Source organism: Oryctolagus cuniculus, chromosome 9 (genome assembly GCF_964237555.1).
Source record: "Oryctolagus cuniculus chromosome 9, mOryCun1.1, whole genome shotgun sequence".
NCBI lineage: Eukaryota > Metazoa > Chordata > Mammalia > Lagomorpha > Leporidae > Oryctolagus > Oryctolagus cuniculus.
This window is the reverse complement of record NC_091440.1, coordinates 81,863,832-81,882,759: the sequence shown is the minus strand read 5'-3', so window position 1 is coordinate 81,882,759 and position 18,928 is coordinate 81,863,832. Positions and strand designations below refer to the sequence as shown.

Here is an 18,928-nt window from a genome sequence, read left to right as displayed (position 1 = left end):
CAAACAAGAAGCCAAACATTGTCTTAAGTTGCCCACCTCCCTTAAATAGTGTAATTAACATTGCCTACCCTGCATCTGTAACCACCAGATAGTAACATTTTGCCTCATTTATGTCTCTCATATATATATTTTTGATGGACCATTTGAAAGTAAGTTGTAGATACCATAACACCTTGTTCTTAAGTTCATTGTCAACATAGACTGAGAATGAGAACATTTTTTACATAACCACAATTCCACTACTACATCTAAAAATTAACATTAATTCACAATAGCTAGTGTTGGATTTTTACATTCAAATTTTTAAAATGTCTTCAATGGTTCTCAAAATACCACTAATATATTTCAAACACTGCCTACGATTATTTTTACCTAGAACTGTCAAGTCCATTTTGATTTCCCTTTTTGAAGAATTCTGCTCAGTTGGCTAGGCATTGCCCCAATTTCTTGGTTTGGTTGTTTCCTAATGTCTAGATCCAGGGTAGACATCTTTGGAAGGAAAGTGCGAAGGTGATGTTTCTGTCTCCTACTTGCACACAACAGTCTGTCCCATCATGCCAAGTTGGAGCACTTGGGTACAAGATGGTATCAGCCAGACCTCTCCATTAACAAAGGGACATCACTGCCCTTGTAATAATGAGTAATGTGTGGGTGCCAAACTGAGGCCATGTAATCAATGTGTCCAACAGCCTTTCCCTTAATGATATTCATAGCTCTCTGATAACTGCCTGAATCAAGTATTTTATTAGAAATCACGGAATTTTTATTTTCTCATTCTAGGTTTACTAGGTAGCATTGTCTTGTTTAAAAAAAAAAAAAAAGAGCTTCACCATTATTCCTCATGATGCTCAAACTGTTCCCACATTTGTCCAGCAGGCACTTCTTCAAGCCGACTCTTGTGTCTTCATCTACATAAACTTTAAAAATGTTGGTTTTCTAGAGCAGGCATTTGACCTAGTTGTTAAGATGCTGCTCAGGGCACCCAAATCCCGTACCAGAGTACCTGGGCTCTGTTCTCAAATCTGGCTTCCTGCTAATGCATACCCTGGGAAACAGCAGGTGATGGCTCAAGTATTTGGGTCCCTGCCAGCCATATTAGGAACTCAGATTGAGTTCCCAGCTCCTGGCTTTGGCCTGGCCCAGTCCCAGCTGATGGGGGCATTTCTGGAGTGAACCAGTGGAAGACCAGATTCTCTCCCTGTCTCCACTTTGGTCTGTCTACCTTTCATGTAAATAAATGGATCAATGAATAAATAAATAATTTTTAAATATTGATGTTCCTTTCTAATTAGTAAAGGAATGCATATTCACTGCAGAAATTTTTGAAACAGCAAAGGACAAAATAGGGAACTTTCTATAGTCCGCCATCCAAAATAATTAACAGTATTGTCACCTTCTTTTCTGAATTGAGATAGATATGAGAATATACAATTTCTTTTTTTATGTCTTATTTTGTTACATAAAAACAAGAACATAATAAGGAGCATACTCCAGGGCCGGCGCCGTGGCTCAATAGGCTAATCCTCCACCTTGCGGCGCCGGCACACCGGGTTCTAGTCCCGGTTGGGGCGCCGGATTCTGTCCTGGTTGCCCCTCTTCCAGGCCAGCTCTCTGCTATGGCCAGGGAGTGCAGTGGAGGATGGCCCAGGTGCTTGGGCCCTGCACCCCATGGGAGACCAGGAAAAGCACCTGGATCCTGGCTCCTGCCATCGGATCAGCGCGGTGCGCCGGCTGCAGCGGCGGCCATTGGAGGGTGAACCAACGGCAAGGGAAGACCTTTCTCTCTCTGTCTCTCTCTCTCACTGTCCACTCTGCCTGTCAAAAATAAAAAAAAATAAAATAAAATAAAAAAATAAAAAAAGGAGCATACTCCAAATTTTTTCATAACAAATTGATTCCCACCTCATAAAGTATTCTTCCATGACATCTTTAATAATATGGCAATGTAGACTTATTACTTAAACTATTTAGTTTGCCCCCAGCAAAATAAAATATTATTTTTAATGGGTTTGGGGCATATAGAAATATTCTTTTATGAAGTATACTTCATATCCTTTATGAATAAAGCCCCTTATTGGGGTTTGTTAATTTCTTATTGACTGCAGCAATTTCTTTTTAATTTTGTTTGCAATAATCTCAGACATAAAAGTCTAAATTTTAAAAAACATTACCTAATCATATGCATTCATGCTTTATTTTCAAATTTATAGCTTTGATGATGTATTTCAAACAGTCTTTCTCACCCCAAAATTATGTAAATATATCTATGAGTATATTCTATTACATTTTCCTCCTCGATCCACCTACATTTTATGTTGGTATATGATATTGGTTAGGAATTCATCTGGATTTCTTTCCATATGGTAACCTGATTATACCAAAACCAAAACTGAATAATTCATCCATCCCCTATCGTTCTCAAATACTTTTCATTATTCAATAAATGATTCTCTAGAATTAGACCTGTTATTGGATTTTTTATTTTGTTTCACTGAGCTTGCTATGTAAATTCTTCTTCATTATCTTCTTTCCCAATATCTTACTTTCTTGATTATATGCAGTAGCTGTGAATCTTTCCTTTATAAAATTTGTACTTTTAATTTCTTGTTTTGGTGGAGAGCCATTTCTGAACAATATCAAATGAAAGCATATCCCCTGGTTGTCTTAGACTGTTCTCATGGTTGGCTGAAGTTGTCTTCTAATACATTCTTTTCCTCTCAAGAGTGCTAAGCACAGGTAAAGATACTGGCACATAGCACCTCTCCTTAAACTTGGTCAATTTTATGAAATTCGTAATATTTTCTCCAGTTTACAGATACAGAGACCAGGGCATGTTGAGCTTCACTGACTGGCCCACCTCTGCCCAGCTGGGGATGGTGCTGCCAGACTCGCAGCCAGGTCTCACAGAGGGCAGGCAGAGGGGCGCTGCGCACGTTGTGAAGATGTGAGCTCTCGTGGAGCTCCGCCTTTCCTCTTGTCTGCACATATTCTCCACCTGGCTGGCGGGGCATTATGGGATTACCGTCTTTTTCTCCCACGGACACCAGTGTGTAAAATTTGTTTCAAGGGCAGACATTTAGCCTAGTGGTTAAGACCTTGCCTGGGATGCATGGGTTCAAGTCCCCACTCTGCACCCAATTCCAGATTTCAGATTCCTGCTAATACACACCCTGGAAAGCAGCAGATAATGGCTCAAGTAGTGGGGTCCCTGCCACTCATGTGGAAGACCTGGATTGAGCTGCAAACTCTTGGCTTCAGCCTAGTCCAGCCTCAGCTATTGTAGACGTCTGGGCAAGGATCCAGCAGATGAGAGATCCCTGTCTTCTTGCCATTCAATTTTTTATGTGTGTATATATATATGCATGCATATATATAATTTTTGTTTTTTAGAAATACTGTTTTACTTAGAAGAGGGTTTGACTGTACTGAATAGAAACCCCGGAAGTACATGTTTTAAATAAAATTAGAATGCATCTATCTCACATGTAAAAAATCTGGAGGTAGAATCCAGAACTGGAATCACAACTCCATAATTAATATGGACCCCAGCCCATTCTTAGGGGGGTGCCCTCAGGGAGTACAGGGTGCCACTGAAGCTCCAGCCTCCAATGGTATTCTACGTGACAGTAAGAGGCAAGGCAGTCTTGAACACTGTACTTTTGCAATTGAGCACATCGCTCCATCCAACAGGATGGGGCTGCCAAACAAGAAAGAGTAATTAATAGCTTTGTAACAGTTCTGTCTGTACATCTGCACACTGAATTTCTATTTCATCACTTCTGAGACTTCAACTCAGAAATAAATGTTCTGTTACACTCAAATTTGTAATTACTGCTTTGGCTGCATTTATTTTGGTTATATTTGATGGTATTTATCCTCACATTTGTCTTCTATATTACAGTTGAATTTTCTGCATTGTGATTCAGTTCATCTCTATCTCTTAATGGACCTTAAAATTCCAACATTCATTTTAGATTCCTTTTTAAAAATATATTTATATCTCATTTTGTTCCTTCTTGATTTTTTTTGCTTTTTAACCAACTCCCTTCATATTTCAGGTTCCTGTTTATATCTTTTATCTTTCATATCAGGAACTTTTGAGAAATAAAAATTGAAAATAGAGAAAGATACAAGAATTAGCATGAAAAACTCCTATCTACCTACCATCTGTGGCTGATAATTGTTAACATTTCTCCTGTTTGTTTTGTTGGCTTAGCATTCAATCTACACCCCAACTTAACCCAGCAGTACCAAACACCTTTAGCGGTGCTTCCCCGTCCTTTTTCCACAGCACTTATCACCTCCTACCATCACATAGAATTTTCTTATACTTTACATCATTTCCCTACCTCTGGCATACAAGGTCCACATGGGCAGGATCTTTGTTTTGTTCACTGATGAATCCCAAGTATCTAGAACACTGCCTGGAACATAGTAGACACTCAATAAATACTTGTTGAATGAAAAAAATGAAGGAACATTACATTTTTAGGTCGATTCATGTTGATAATAGCCTTAGTTCATTCCTTCTAACTGCTACTTATTAGTCTATTATCCACAAAATAAAGAGAGCTAATATTTATTAGGTGCATGCTTATTGTGTACCGCACACTCAGACTGACCTGGGAAACAAGTACTGTTATAAATCCCCATGTTACACATAAAGAAGTTAAGGCCAGTTAGTGCGACAGTTGGATAAAAGCCTGAGGTGTGGCACCAGAGTCCCCACACTATGCCACTGGACTTGAACACTGTGCAATAAGCAAACCACCTCCATCTATTCTTTTCTCTAGTAACATTTAGATTGTTTGCAACTGTCCCTATTATGAACAGGTTCAATGAACCTCATTGTTTCTATCTCTTGCACATATTTGGACATTCCCTGGGGATACGTGCCTCAAGTGGAATAGCTATGGAATCTGGTTTCTGAAACACCACAGAGAAGATGCTGTCTAAAGCTGCCTGCCGTCCTTCAAATCTGTGATAGAATAACTGTTGCATGAAGGCAGGGATTTTGACTCTTCTCTGCTCTATTCTAAGCATCTAGAAGAATGCCATGCACATAAGAGACACTCAGTAATTACCTGGTGAATGTGTGAGTGGCTCTTGAATATAATGCCCTCCTGCCCTAATTACGAAAAGTCTTTTTATAGGGCCCCAAACTGTGCAAGAATTCCTATTCAATCATCTTTCTATGATGAGAATTTTATCCCAACCTCAAATGTACCCGCTAACAGACAGTGGGGGTGAGGAGTCCTCTTAGATCACAACAATTCCTCTGGATGCCATTTGCAATCCTCTTGGGGCCTTAAACCTTGAGGCAGGAAACAGGTTCCAAGACCAGCAGCCCACGAACTCGGAGGGAGTTCCAAGGCTGTAGACCATGTAGGCCAGCTCCCTGAGGCCTGTCATGGTGAGGCTTCCATGCTGCTTCCACTCACCATGCCAGGGCTGAGCTCTTCCCTGACAGACAGACCATTGCCAGTCCATGAGTCTCACCACGCCACAGGGCCCAAGGGCACTCACTCCAGTGAACAGCTCCCTCTACCTCTAGCCCTCACACCTCCAGAGTAGGACATATGTATGAGATTGAAAGCCAGACTGCCAGACTCCCCTGACTATCACTGGTCCGTGTGGTCCCACTTCAGTCTGTCTGGCAGGGACACCTTTAGTATCTTGCACACAGACAGCACCTTTCTGTAGAATCTGCACGCTGGTGCTGGTGCTGTGGTGTGGTAGGTTAAGCTTCCACCTGCAATGCCAGTATCCCATATAGGTACCAGTTCGAGTCCCAGCTGATCCACTTCCGACCCAGCTCCCTGCTAGCTAGGAAAGTGCTGGAGAATAGCACAAGTGCTTGGGCCCCTGCGCCCACATGGGAGACCCGGAAGAAGTTCCCGGCTCCTGGCTTCGGATCGACCCAGCTCTGTTTCAGCCATTTGGGGGGTGAACCAGCAGATGGAAGACCTCTCCCTCTCTTTCTCCCTCTGTCTCTAATTCTGCCTCTTAAATAAATAAATAAATCTTTAAAAAAAAAAAAAAGGATCTGCACTGGTACAGGTGTCCCCTGTATTTGTGTTCTATTGATCAACTCAGTCATGCTAATATGACCAGGTATCAGGCACACCTACCACAGTACTAACTTCATGGTAGCTTTCTTTCCCCAGAATGTCACAGATTGGTTACAGATAACAGAAGAGTAGCCACAAAGGGAAAAAGTCATTTTGGGCTGTCTTCTGACTACTGCTTACCTGGGACAACAGATTGTTCTTGATTCTAATTTTTAAATCCAAACTGGCATATCAGAACATTTTCACATGTTAAAAACAGGAATAGCAGCCAGTGCCGCGACTCACTAGGCTAATCCTCTGCCTGCGGCGCTGGCACCCCGGGTTCTAGGCCTGGTTGGGGCGCCAGATTCTGTCCCAGTTGCTCCTCTTCCAGTCCAGCTCTCTGCTGGGGCCCAGGAAGGCAGTGGAGGATGACGCAAGTGCTTGGGCCTTGCACCTGCATGGGAGACCTGGAGAAGCACCTGGCTCCTGGCTTCAGATCGGTGCAGTGCGCCGGCTATAGCAGCCATCTGTGGGGTGAACCAATGGAAAAGGAAGACCTTTCTCTCTGTCTCCCTCTCTCTCACTGTCCAACTCTGCCTGTCAACATGGGAAGCGAGATACTCAGCAGACTCATAGAATGGCGGATGTCCTAAACAGCACTCTGGCCTCAGAATCAGCCATAAAGGCATTCCGATCTGGCTGAAAAGCCCATGAGAGTACTTCAGGCATGGAAAGCCAAGACACTCTGGCAAAACAAAACAAAACAAAACAAAACAAACAAAAAAAAAACCTAAATGAAAGATCTCTGTGAGTGAGATCCCAGTGGAAAGAACAGGTCTTCAAAGAAGGAGGTACCTTTCTCTGAAGGGAGGAGAGAACCTCCACTTTGACTATGACCTTGTCTAAACAAGATAAGAGTCGGAGAACTCAAGGGGCTTCCATAGCCTTGGAAACTCATGACTGGTGCATAGGGAGATTACTGATGCCATAAACAGGAGTGTCAATTTGTAAAGTCAACAATAGGAGTCACTGTGCACTTACTCCTCATGTAGGATCTCTGTCCTTAATGTGCTGTACATTGAGGCTTAATGCTATAATGAGTACTCAAAAAGTATATTTCACTTTGTGTTTCTATGGGGGTGCAAACTGTTGAAATCTTTACTTAATGTATACTAAACTGATCTTCTGTTAAAAAAAAAAAAAAAGAAGAAGAAGAAGAAATTATCAATTCCCAACTTGACTCTCGCTGGGATTAAACATGACAACAGGTCTGATCTGATTTCATCATCATTTAAAAAATCATCTATTATTTTTCACTTTATGTTTCTGTGTGGGAGCAAACTGTTGAAATCTTTACTTAATGTATGCTAAACTGATCTTCTGTATATAAAGAGAATTGAAAATGAATCCTCATGTGAATGGAAGGGGGGAGGGAATGGGAAAGGGGAGGGTTGCGGGTGGGAGGGACGTTATGGGGGGGAAGCCATTGTAATCCATAAGTCGTACTTTGGAAATTTATATTCATTAAATAAAAGTTAAAAAAAAATAAAAAAAGAATACTATATAGCAGTAAAAAAAAAAAAAGATAGGAATAGCTGCCTTGTACACTGAGTTGAAGAGAATTTGGGGGTAGCTATTCCCTCATTTTGTTCCTCCCCTTCTCGATGCTCCATATCCCCTTCATTCTTGTAAAGTTCTCTTTATGCACGTAATCTCATTTTTATTTTATTCTTTACTCAAGAGCCATGCCAACATCCAAGCTCCCACCTCTTAGGAGGCTTCTGGCAATGCCTTTCATTAGCAAACCCATTCATCAGGTATTTAGTGAATGCTTATTATGTACCAGGCCTTCTTTTAGAATAAACTTCCTGTTGTCATGGAACTTTGATTATAGCTCATAAAGTTTACATTCCAGTAAAAGAAATAGATAAGGCAGGGAATTCGGCACATCACTTAAGATGCCACGTGGGACGTCTGCATCCAATATTAGAATACCTGGTTCAAGTCCCAGCTCTGCTCTGGCATCAGCTTCCTGCTGACACACACCCTGGGAGGCCGGCAGGGAACAACAGCTCAAGTACTCGGGTTCATTCCTGCCACCCATATGGAATTCCAACTTCTGGCTTTGGCGTGGCCCAGCCGTGGCTGTTGCAGGCAACTGGAGAGTAAAGCAGCAAATGGAAGATCTCTCTCTCTCTCTCTCTCTCTCTCTCTATATATATATATATATATATCCCTCCCTCTCTCTCTCTCAAATTCATAAAAGAAATATCTATTTAACCAACAAGATATAAGGCAAATAATGCTGGAAGGCACTGCTTGAGAAAGCTGCTCTCAGAATTTTTCATCAGAGCCTTAGAATTATAGAAAAAGAACACTGAAAGGTCCCAGCTAGTCAATTGTACAGGATCCCCAATAAGTGTGAGAAGTGGACGGAGGTACATTTGTCTGTGAATATCCCCAGGAGAGTAAGACTACTCGAAGTGCTGGGAAACCCCATAGGTCTTCTCTGATGTTTATGTCCTCACCTATAAATAAAAGCAGCTACTGGAGATCACAGGGTTATTGTGAAGACCCAACAAACCGTGTCTGTGAGTGCCAGGCATACGCTCAGCACGCAGTGGCTGTGCACTTGCTTTGCGTCCTCCACATCTCCCTTCCCCGTCCCCAGGATCTTACCTTGACACAACAGATAGCCTTCTCCCCAGGCCATTTACATCATCCGATAGAGAGCCTTATGAAGGAACGATTAGATATTAGACTAGTTTTTCTTTATCATGCTGTTTCTTCAATCCTATAGTCCAGATAGCTTTACAGAAAGTAATAAAAAAATAACAAAAGTTTCTTAGTGGGAACATCTGGCCTTAGAAAGGTGCCATTATATAGATAAGAGCTCACTGACAGGCCAAGATCATACTAAGCCATTGAGTTGAGTTATAAACACCCTATTAGAGAGTGAGCGTTTAGCCTGGTGGTTAAGACACCCAGGTGCACACTAGAGTGCCTGGGTTCGATTCCCAGCTGTGGCTCCTTACTCCAGCTTCCCACCAATGTGGAGCCTGGGAAGCTCAAATGACGGGGTTGCTGCCCCCATAGAGGAGAACTAGATTAAATTCCCAATTCCCGGATCCAGCCTCAGTCCCAGCCCTAGCTCACCAGTAGCCATTGTAGACAGTTGGGGAATGACCAGCAAATGGAAGCTTGCGCTGTATCTCTTGCTCCCCAACATTAAAAATTTTAAGTAAGTAAATATCCCATCACATAAGCAGGTAAGAAAGGGACTTTAGTTTGAAAATTCTCTCCCAAAAGTATCACAATCAGGATAAATATGAAAACTGATTTAGAAGTCTACATCTCAGGGTGTTTGGGCACAGTGGTTAAGTCACAGATTTGTGTGCCCACATCCCATACCAGTGTCGACTCTAGACTCCAGCTTCTTCCCTGGGGCCAGTGCTGTGGCGTGGCCAGTAAAGCCGCAGTCTACAGGGCCAGCACCCCATATAGGTGCTGGTTCGAGTCCCGGCTGCCCAGCTTCTTCCTAAAGTGCACCCTGGGAGGCAGCAGGTAATGGGTCAAGTACTTGGGTCCCTGCCACCCTAGCTTTGGCCTAGCTGTTACAGGCATTTTGGGAGTGAACCAATATGTAGAAGATATCTCACTCCCTCTCTCTCTCTCTCTCTCTCTATGCCTTTCAGATAAAATGAAAATTTTAAAGATAATAGAAGTTTAAATCTTATCTCTTCCCATTGCCTCAATGGCAACATGCAATAAAGAAAACAAATTCCCTGGTAAATAATATTTTATATTAGCAGGAAAAGATCAATATTGGCAATTAACAATAAATATAGTTTCCTTACCCTGACGGTTGAAATCCAGGTTAGCTTAGCCCTCTTAGTAGAACTTTTAAGTGTTTTTTTTCTCATCGTACACAGTTCAAAACCAACCTTATCATCCTTTTATCAAGTCACTCCCACTAACCTCTTCCTTGGATGTAAAAGAAAAAGCTCTGGATTGGAAAGAAGGAGAATTAATTGCTCTGACCTTGATTAAGATGTGTATCTTCTCAGAGCTTCACATCTTCAGCTTGGACTAGGTAAGCTCGACTGGGGCTTCCTCTACATCTCCTGAGCTTTTCCTAGGAAAATCCCTCTTTCCTTTCTCCATCCGTTTCCACCTGCTCTCAAATCATAGCCGCCCCTGCACCTGCAGTATCAGATCGCCCCATTTCCACAGTCTTCCTGCATTGTTCCAACCGCTGCAGACTATGGAGATGATGAATCCCCACAAGAGCTGGGCGACCTATCCAGACGCCACCTTTCCAGAGAGTGACTACAGACACATCATGCCCTGTGCATCCGTACGTGAGTAGATTATACTCCTACTCTGTTCAATATGCAAAGCATTTACACTCAGCAGTGAGTATACATAAGACCCACCTTAGGAAAATCATGGAAAATATAAAAAGCTTAATTAGTCCTTCTCCAAGTAAAGTGACTAAGATTTGAAATACCATCTACCTGATACTCTGTTTTGATACACATACACTTGGAATGCTGCAAACTTCCTATTTTGCTCTTGCCTTTAATAAAAAGCAAGAGCCTCAGCCTCGCTAATAACATTGCCATAGTCTAGGCTTGCAGACAAGATCTGCGGAGCAGAGTATGCTTGGGGTCTTACTACTCAGAACTGTATTTAGCTAATCCCCTGCTCTCATTGTTTCCCATATTCCACTGTGTGGTTGTAAAAAGCATGAATATCTCCCCACTCTGTCTTATCATTACATCACATTAGAAAAGCATCCTTTCACTTTCTTGGAAAGCTCTTGTACCAAGAAATAATGAGATGGTATTTCTGTCAATGGAAAATTCTGTGTTATCCAGACATAGGAATAAGAAGATGAGACAGCTGTCAACAAGCATCCCTGAGTCCAACTAAACCCATGTTACAGATCATTTGTGATGGTGCCAGAAAGAGCTAGAACACTCCAAAGGAGGCAATGTGTACTAGAGTACAGGTCCCAGTCTTTGCTTTGAGATGTAAAGATTAAAAATAAATAAATAAATAGGGGCTGGCGCTGTGGCATAGCGGGTAAAGCCACCACCTGCACAGCCAGCATCCCATCTGGGCGCCGGTTCAAGTCTTGGCTGTTCCACTTCTAATCCAGCTCTCTGCTGTGGCCTGGAAAAGCAGTAGAAGATGGCTTAAGTCCTTGGGCTCCTGCACTCATGTGGGAGACCTGGAAGAAGCTCCTGGCTCCTGGCTTCAGATCAGCTCAGCTCCAGCAGTTGTGACCATATTGGTAGTGAACCAGCAGATTGAGGACCTCTCCCCGACTCCCCATCTGTAACTCTGCCTTTCAAATAAAATAATCTTTGAAATAAATACATAAATAAATAAATAAAATTCTGAGTAACTAACATGAGGTTCATAACTTTTAATTTCAAATAAGGACACTGAAAAGTACAAGGACTACCATCTACTATTACCATTTCACAGGATGTTTTAGTGGTGTAACCATAAAATTTAATACTTTCTCCAGCCACAAATACAGGCTACATGGATGAACCCTGAAAGCATTAAGCTAATTGAAATAAGACAGACACGCACACACAATTGAATATTGTGTGATACTTAATCAAATAGACAGGAAGTAGCTGAGAGGTTACTGGGAGGGGTGGAATAGGGAGTTATTGCTTAATGAGCACAAAGTTCGCTTGGAGTAATAAAAAAAAAAACACTTTAAAATAGTGTTGTAGAGCACTGTAAGTGTAATAAATGCCACTGAATTTTATAGTTAAAATGCGGGGAATGTGGGAGAGGTTGGCATTTGGTGCAGCAGTTAAGATACTGCTTAAAATACCTGAGTGACTGGGTTAGAGTCCTAGCTCCACTCCTGATTCCAGCTTCCTGCCAAGTGTACCCTGGCAGGCAGCAGGTGAAGACTCAAGTTCTTGGGTTGCTGCCACCCAATGTGAGTGACTAAGTCGAGTGAGTTGGGCTCCTGGTTCAGTCTAGATCAGCCTCAGTTGTTGTAGGTATTTAGGAAGTGAACCAAAAGATAGGAGCACATTCCTTCTCTCTCTGCTTTTTGAATAAAATAAATAACCTTCTTAAAATGGTTAAAATGAAAAAAAAATTGGTTAAAATGGCCAGCACAGGAGCACATTTACCACACACACACACACACACACACACACGCACACACAGGAAAGCAGAAGTTCACGCACAAATGTTTTCACTGAGATAGGAGGAAAGGACAGGTGTAGACCCAGGTGAGTTTGTCACTTCAGCTGTGGAAAGAGCTGTGTATCATCTGCCGAGAGTGAAAGGGTCGTGGGACCGGAATCTTATTTCCTCTGAATCAAGCTCTGTACTCCTTTGTCCAGCTTCTAATGTTCTCCATGATCCGGCCCTGGGAGCCAGTTCATTTACTCCTATGACCCTTCCAGCCCAGCCAAGTCCAGGGAACACCCAGTGCTCTCCCACCCCATCTCCTTATTCATGTCACCATTCCTTCCCCTTTGCTCAACTACATCTTCCCTGTCTTCCAGACTAACTCAAGAACCATCCTCATGGAGAGGAGACTCTCCCTAGTTAGCCTAATTCTCACTGACTCCTGGGGCTTTGACCACCAGGACCATAGAAGCAGCCCCTTACTTACCCACAGCAGTGTACTGATTTTTGCTTTCCATGTATTAGTCTTATGCCCGGTCCTCTCTTAACCTTACTTGACTTATATACCTCAGTAAGCAGGAGCTATGTTTGGTCTTTTAAGTGAACATTGTCATTTTTGATTAGCAACTAATAATTAACAATAGTTGTCTAATAATTAAGAAATAGTTGGTTTTTATGTAGCACACACATTCCACAGTACTTAATCCACAGACATAATCCTAAAGTTGCTGCTAACCATGGTATCTGAAACCTCACCATATTTGTAACAATGGAATATCAGCTCCATCAAAAAAGGCCCAGGAGTGTTGAAGAATTAAGCGACCTATCCTAGTTCAAAGTTACCAAGGAGTACCTATTTGCTGTAGAAAAACTAGAAAATAAGTCACAGAAGAAAAGTCCATAATCCCATCTACAGTCAACAACTTCCAATAGATATCTCTTTTCACACATTTTTCTAGAGTATGTGTAGACACCTTTCTTTGAACAGAAGATAGAGTGTGTGTATCTTTGGAATAGGCTTTTTAACTTAATGAAGGGGTGGCTATATTTGCGTATCAAATATACATCTATGTTCCCATTGATGACTACATGACTTATCAGTCAATGTTCTATTTTTTAATACTTGTTTCACACTGTTTTCTATTATACAAAAAAAAAAAAAAAACTTGGTGGTGAACATTTCTCCATCTTCATGTGCTTGACCAATAACTAGGATACATTTCTGGCAACAGAATTTTCAGGTCAATGAGGAAACCTTGTTTAAAAGATGTTTTTTAGATTAAATAAAGGTGATAAAACAAATTTAGGAAGCACACAAGTTTTTAAGTAATCTGATGTGCTTAAAAATGTTAACCCAAATAAAAGCCCAATTTTTTTAACAAAACCAAAGAATTTAAATAGATCATTTCCACACTTCAGCCACCTCAAGCTACAAAAACAAGTAGGTGAAAAGTATGTAAATCTAACATTGATTTGGAAGACAAGACATATCCTAATTTCAAAAAAAGTTTATTAGTTCTTTAATGAAATGAAAAATAAAGATTAAGCAGAAAAAGATGAACCCACATTGTAAAAACCAATTTCTTCCAATTTTTAAAGAAAATATTTTATTATACTGGTTTAATAAATACATGTTTGTTATAAAAATTTTGGAAAATACATGGAATATAGAATATGTGAATTTCCCAGAACCCAACAATACATAAGATAACCTTACAATTTGACTGTTTTCTATACATTTCAAACAACTTGCCATTCTCTTCCCAAACCCACCCCGCCTAAAACACTGAAGAAGGCAGCTCCTTTAAGGCCATACGTGTGACTTCCTCAGCATCACTCATCCACTTGCAGGTCCCCCTCCTTGCTAAGCAGTGGCCCACTTCCTTGCAGACATATGTGTCTGTATGGAGGCACAGTCCACACCAAGGCATGCTAAGGCTCATCTGCACCCAGAAGTGCCGATGCCCAGCCTAACGAGAGAGCTCAAAGCCCGCCTGCAGCTAGCTGCCTTCTGCACTTCAAGCCAGGCTTCCCCCTAGTAACTCTAAACAGTTATCAGCTCATCAACAACTACTACCTCTTCAAACTTCCATAGCACTTCGAAGCTTACTCTTCACAACAGTGCTCTGAGGCAGACAGAGCAGACAGCCTCATTTAGCAGGAAAGGGAACAAGGTACAGGCTGAGTGAGGGGCTGAGTTTTGGATAGGAAGCCATAACTGGAGCTCTCCATCTAGCCTTCATCACCTACGCATGTTCAAGTCTGACAGCTGGAAGAGTCTGGGGCTCTTTAGTAAATCCTCTAACCTCTTGTTACTCAGGTGTCAGGAACATCAGGCCCAGAGCAGCTAGCTAGGTGATTGACTGCAGTCGCTATTTGGTGACCAAACAGACAGAAAAGCACATCTTCAGATCCCAGGCCAGTGTTCGCTCCAGTCCACTCTAGAGAGCCGCTCTTTAATAAGTTGGTCTCTCACCTGGTGACTTCTACTTATCCAAATGTCAATCGGGAATTTAAAAATCCTGAGAGTGTAGAAGGTAAGAGCCAGAGGGACCTGAAAGACCACCCCAACCAACCCATTTGCTTTAGGATGAGGAACCCCGATGTTCAGTTCTATGCATCTTCCATCATAGTACTTCCCTTCAGAATACAGTTGCAAAGAATTTGGCAAAAAATGTTTACCTCCTTCTTTAATGCCTGTTGTGTGGCTGGCCACAGATCAGGGAAGTGAAAGTGAAATTACAGTGGGTTTGACTTTCAGAAGATACTTGGTAACAGATGTATCCACCATGATTGCATCACAAAATAACCAAATTCTGCTGGGTTTCCAGGAAGCTCCCCACTCCACCATCCTCCTCTGCCTCCTCAGAAAGCCCGAGAGGAACTACTGATGTGTGTTTGTGTTTTAGGAAAGGACACCAATGGCCCTCCAGAAGTCAATCATTCCTTTAATCAGAAAATGCAGCAATATTCTCTGGCTGAAGGCTTCTACTCCACAAATCAACCAGGAATCTTAATCAAAACTGGCAGCACCTTGCCAGACTGCCACATTTCCATCAAACACAAAGGCTCAGACTCCTTCCTAAGGTCACTGAGTGCCATCAAAATCAGCATATGACTGCCTGCTGCCTACGTTCTGTGGCCCCATGGCCAGTCTTATTATCTCTCCAGAGAGAGGGAAGGCTCTGAGGAATTGGGGGTGGGGAGGAGGGAGCAAGCAGAGAGGGCCAGAGACCAGCTCCCCTATTGAACACCAACCACCTGCCAGGCTACGCACTTGGCAGAATAGCATATGGCCCCTACCTTCAAGAAACTTACAGAAGGAAAAACAAAACCATGTGCAAATCTAAGCGCAGTCACAGAGGTGTAAACAGGAAGCCGAGATGCATCTACTGGCGGGGTGGGCGGCTGCCAGGTAATCTGTGGAGCAAAGGGAGGCAGGAGGCCAAACCAGGCAGGTGGGCTTGCATCAGCCCGGCAAGGAGACAAACAGTTCAACGTTGCTGGAACATCAGGTGCAAGGCAGAGAGTGCTGGGAGTTCAGGCTGGAGCTGTGGGCCTAGCAAGGTGGCAGCAGGCAAGGAGCCCGAGCGATTCCCGCTGACCTGGTACTGGGTGGGCGGCTTACGCAATTCGCAAGTAACCGAATTTGAGCCCCAAGACGAGGCTCTGTCAACGCCAGTCTGTGGTGGCGGCGCCAACGACCCCCCCCCACCCCAAAATCCCCAGTGCACCTGTGCGCCTTCGCAGCTGCCAAAGCAAACGCAGGCTGCCTGAACCCACCAGATGCTTACAGCGGGTCGCAAGTGCCTGGCTGCGGCCCCGCCGTGCCCCCAGCCCCAGCCCTTGCCCCAGCCCCCTGCGGTATCCGCTTCGGTTAAAACGCCTGTTGACGCACTGTGGCGGCTGCCTGCGCGCTAGCCGGCCGCGCCGCGGGTTTCTCTGCAGTCGCCACCAGGTTTTCCCGAAGAAGTGTCCCTGCCGGCCTCCCAGACCCCGGACTGGGGAGCTGGGGGCGGAGAAGGCTGCCTCGGCGGGGCTGCCACTAGGCCGGCCACAGCCGCGGGGAAGGGGCCGGTGCCATCTGGGGCTTGCGCAAGGCGCAGTGCCGAAATCCGTCCTCCCGGGAAAGCGCAGCGGGAAACAAACAAGACGAGCGAGCGCCCTCCTGTCCGCGCCCGCGGCCGCAGGCGCCAGGGACGGCAGCGGCCCCCGGGGGCGGCGGCGGCCGGGGCTCCCCGCGCGGCCAGGCGCAGGCCGGGGCCGGGGCCGGGGCCGGGGCCGGGGCCGGGGCCGGGGCCGGGCCAGGACAGGCGCCCGCAGCGGAGGCGCGAGCGGCGCCCGGGAGCGGCTCCGGGCAGGGGCGCGCTCGGCCGGGGTGCTCGGTGGCCCCGGGCCCGCGCGCCGGCGCCCAGGCCGCTGTCATTACCTGGCCAGTGTGGTTTTCCCGGAGCCCGGGAGGCCTCGCAGGAGGTAGAGGTGTTTCTTAAAGCTGTGGCGGCGCGGAGGCGTCCCCCGCGGGGGCGGCAGCCGAGACGGCGGCGGCGGCTGCTGCTGCTGCTGCTGCTGCTGGAGGCTCAGCCTCCCAAAGGATTCAAGCAAACTGTCCTCCATGGGGAGGGGGCTGGCTGCCGGAGCTGGGTTCCCTGTCCAGAAGTCACGGTCTTGGCCAAAGCTGTTGTTTTTGTGACTCTCCGGCCATGTGATAGATGGAGGGGCGGGCGCTCGGAGCCCAGCCCCTCCTTCCCACCCTCCGGAACCGCGCTGCATGGGAGGGGGCGTCCCTACCTGGAAAATGGGGACTCTGGGAGACTGACAGCCCAGGAAACAAGGGTGACGCACCTCGCTCTTCTCTACCTACCCACTGTGTCCTCCCCACTCCCAGTGCCTCCAGGCGCCCTTTGCCCTGAGGGGAGCGGACCTGACCGATGGGACACTAGGAAGCTGGGCCCTCTGCCACCACCTTCCTCCATAGCATCCCCCCAGCCTAGACCAAGAAAGTGAGAGAATTTTCGTTGACAGCTAAACACGGGAAGAGCATTTTCAACAGTACTAGAAGAAGCCACTGTCTCCCCTGATTTGTGGGCACCAATATCTGGCTGGTGTCCCCAAGACTACACCACTCTTCCATGGCCTGTATAATTTCTTTCCGCATCTTTCTTTATCAGCCTGCCAGAAGAGTTCTTAGAAAGCTCCCTTGTCACTATATAACTTTAAAATCTCTTCTTCCTCGGAAAAAGACATTCCTTAAAAGCCAGATTGGAGCCGGCGCCGTGGCTCAATAGGCTAATCCTCCACCTTGCGGCGCCGGCACACCGGGTTCTAGTCCCGGTTGGGGCGCCGGATTCTGTCCCGGTTGCCCCTCTTCCAGGCCAGCTCTCTGCTATGGCCAGGGAGTGCAGTGGAGGATGGCCCAGGTGCTTGGGCCCTGCACCCCATGGGAGACCAGGAAAAGCACCTGGATCCTGGCTCCTGCCATCGGATCAGCGCGGTGCGCCGGCTGCAGCGGCGGCCATTGGAGGGTGATCCAACGGCAAAGGAAGACCTTTCTCTCTCTGTCTCTCTCTCTCACTGTCCACTCTGCCTGTCAAAAAAAAAAAGTCAGATTGATTTAGGAACAGTGGCAGAAGGGCTGCTGCCCAGGTACCTGCTCTGTCATCTCTTGAAAAGAGTAGCTTCCCTAGAAACTACAGCTTCTCCAGTGAAAGTGGTAGTCTCTGGCCGGCGCTGCGGCTCACTAGGCTAATCCTCCGCCTGCGGCGGAGTTCTAGTCCCGGTCGGGGCGCCGGATTCTGTCCCAGTTGCCCCTCTTCCAGGCCAGCTCTCTGCTGTGGCCCGGGAGTGCAGTGGAGGATGGCCCAAGTGCTTGGGCCCTGCACCCCATGGGAGACCAGGAGAAGCACCTGGCTCCTGCCATCGGATCAGCGTGGTGCGCGGGCGCCAGCTGCAGCGGCCATTGTGGGGTGAACCAACAGAAAAGGAAGACCTTTCTCTCTGTCTCTCTCACTATCCACTCTGCCTGTCAAAAAAAAAAAAAAAAAAAAAAAAAAAAAAAAAAAAAAAAAAAAAGAAAAAGAAAAAGAAAAAGAAAAGAAAAGAAAAGAAAAAAAGAAAAGATAACAAAGTGGTAGATTCCTGAAAGCATTTAAAGAAGGATCCGGAATGATGCAGGGCTAAGCTCCAAAAACTGGTAAGCACCCATTGGTTGATCACCATAGTGAGTCTCCAATATTTCACACCCAAGAGTGTGATACAGCGATCCTGTTTTCAAAACCAGAATTCAAATGTGTGGAATGAAAAAGAGAGTATTCAAATTCCACACCTTCCTAGAAAATCCAGGTAGTTTTGCTAAAATAATTATTGTAAAGTAAATAAATTTTGTTCCTATCACCTAAGGTATGAAAATTATAAAAAGAAATTGTGAGAGTGGAAAGCAAATGTCTTGTAAAACAAAATGCAAAGATTTCACACTAAGCTTTAGGAATGACTAAGTAGGGAAAGGCTCTATGCTGAGAATTTCATCTTCCCCTTGGGATTCCCCAGGGGCTGGGGAATCTTAAAATCCCCACCACCACCACCACGCGTGCACACACACACACACACACAGGATTTCTTGATTTTTCTTAGCACTGCTAAGGAACAATGAAATTCCAAAGTCTTCTCTACATATTAGGAAAAACCCACAAGGGACAGAAATAAAC

General features: G+C 44.9%; 1 protein-coding gene and 1 non-coding gene across 3 annotated transcripts in view; both read right to left on the bottom strand.

Moving 5' to 3' along the window:
* The window catches only part of N4BP2L1 (NEDD4 binding protein 2 like 1), a 28,635-nt gene extending 10,358 nt beyond the window's left edge, over positions 1–18,277 (bottom strand). Inside the window, exons 1-2 of one of the 2 annotated variants that reach the window (XM_017350155.3) lie at positions 16,657–18,277; positions 4,350–4,424 (exon numbers count right to left, since the gene is read on the bottom strand). In XM_017350155.3, coding sequence (XP_017205644.2) covers positions 4,350–4,424; positions 16,657–16,997 — 416 coding nt within the window. In that variant the 5' untranslated portion in view covers positions 16,998–18,277. The remainder of the gene's footprint in view (positions 1–4,349; positions 4,425–16,656) is intronic. The other variant, XM_002720585.5, reaches the window with a different exon arrangement.
* Positions 6,152–6,274, bottom strand: LOC127487194 (small nucleolar RNA SNORA16B/SNORA16A family). The gene has a single exon (XR_007913760.2). It is a non-coding gene; the product is annotated as a small nucleolar RNA SNORA16B/SNORA16A family (small nucleolar RNA).
* Positions 18,278–18,928: the final 651 nt, after the last annotated feature.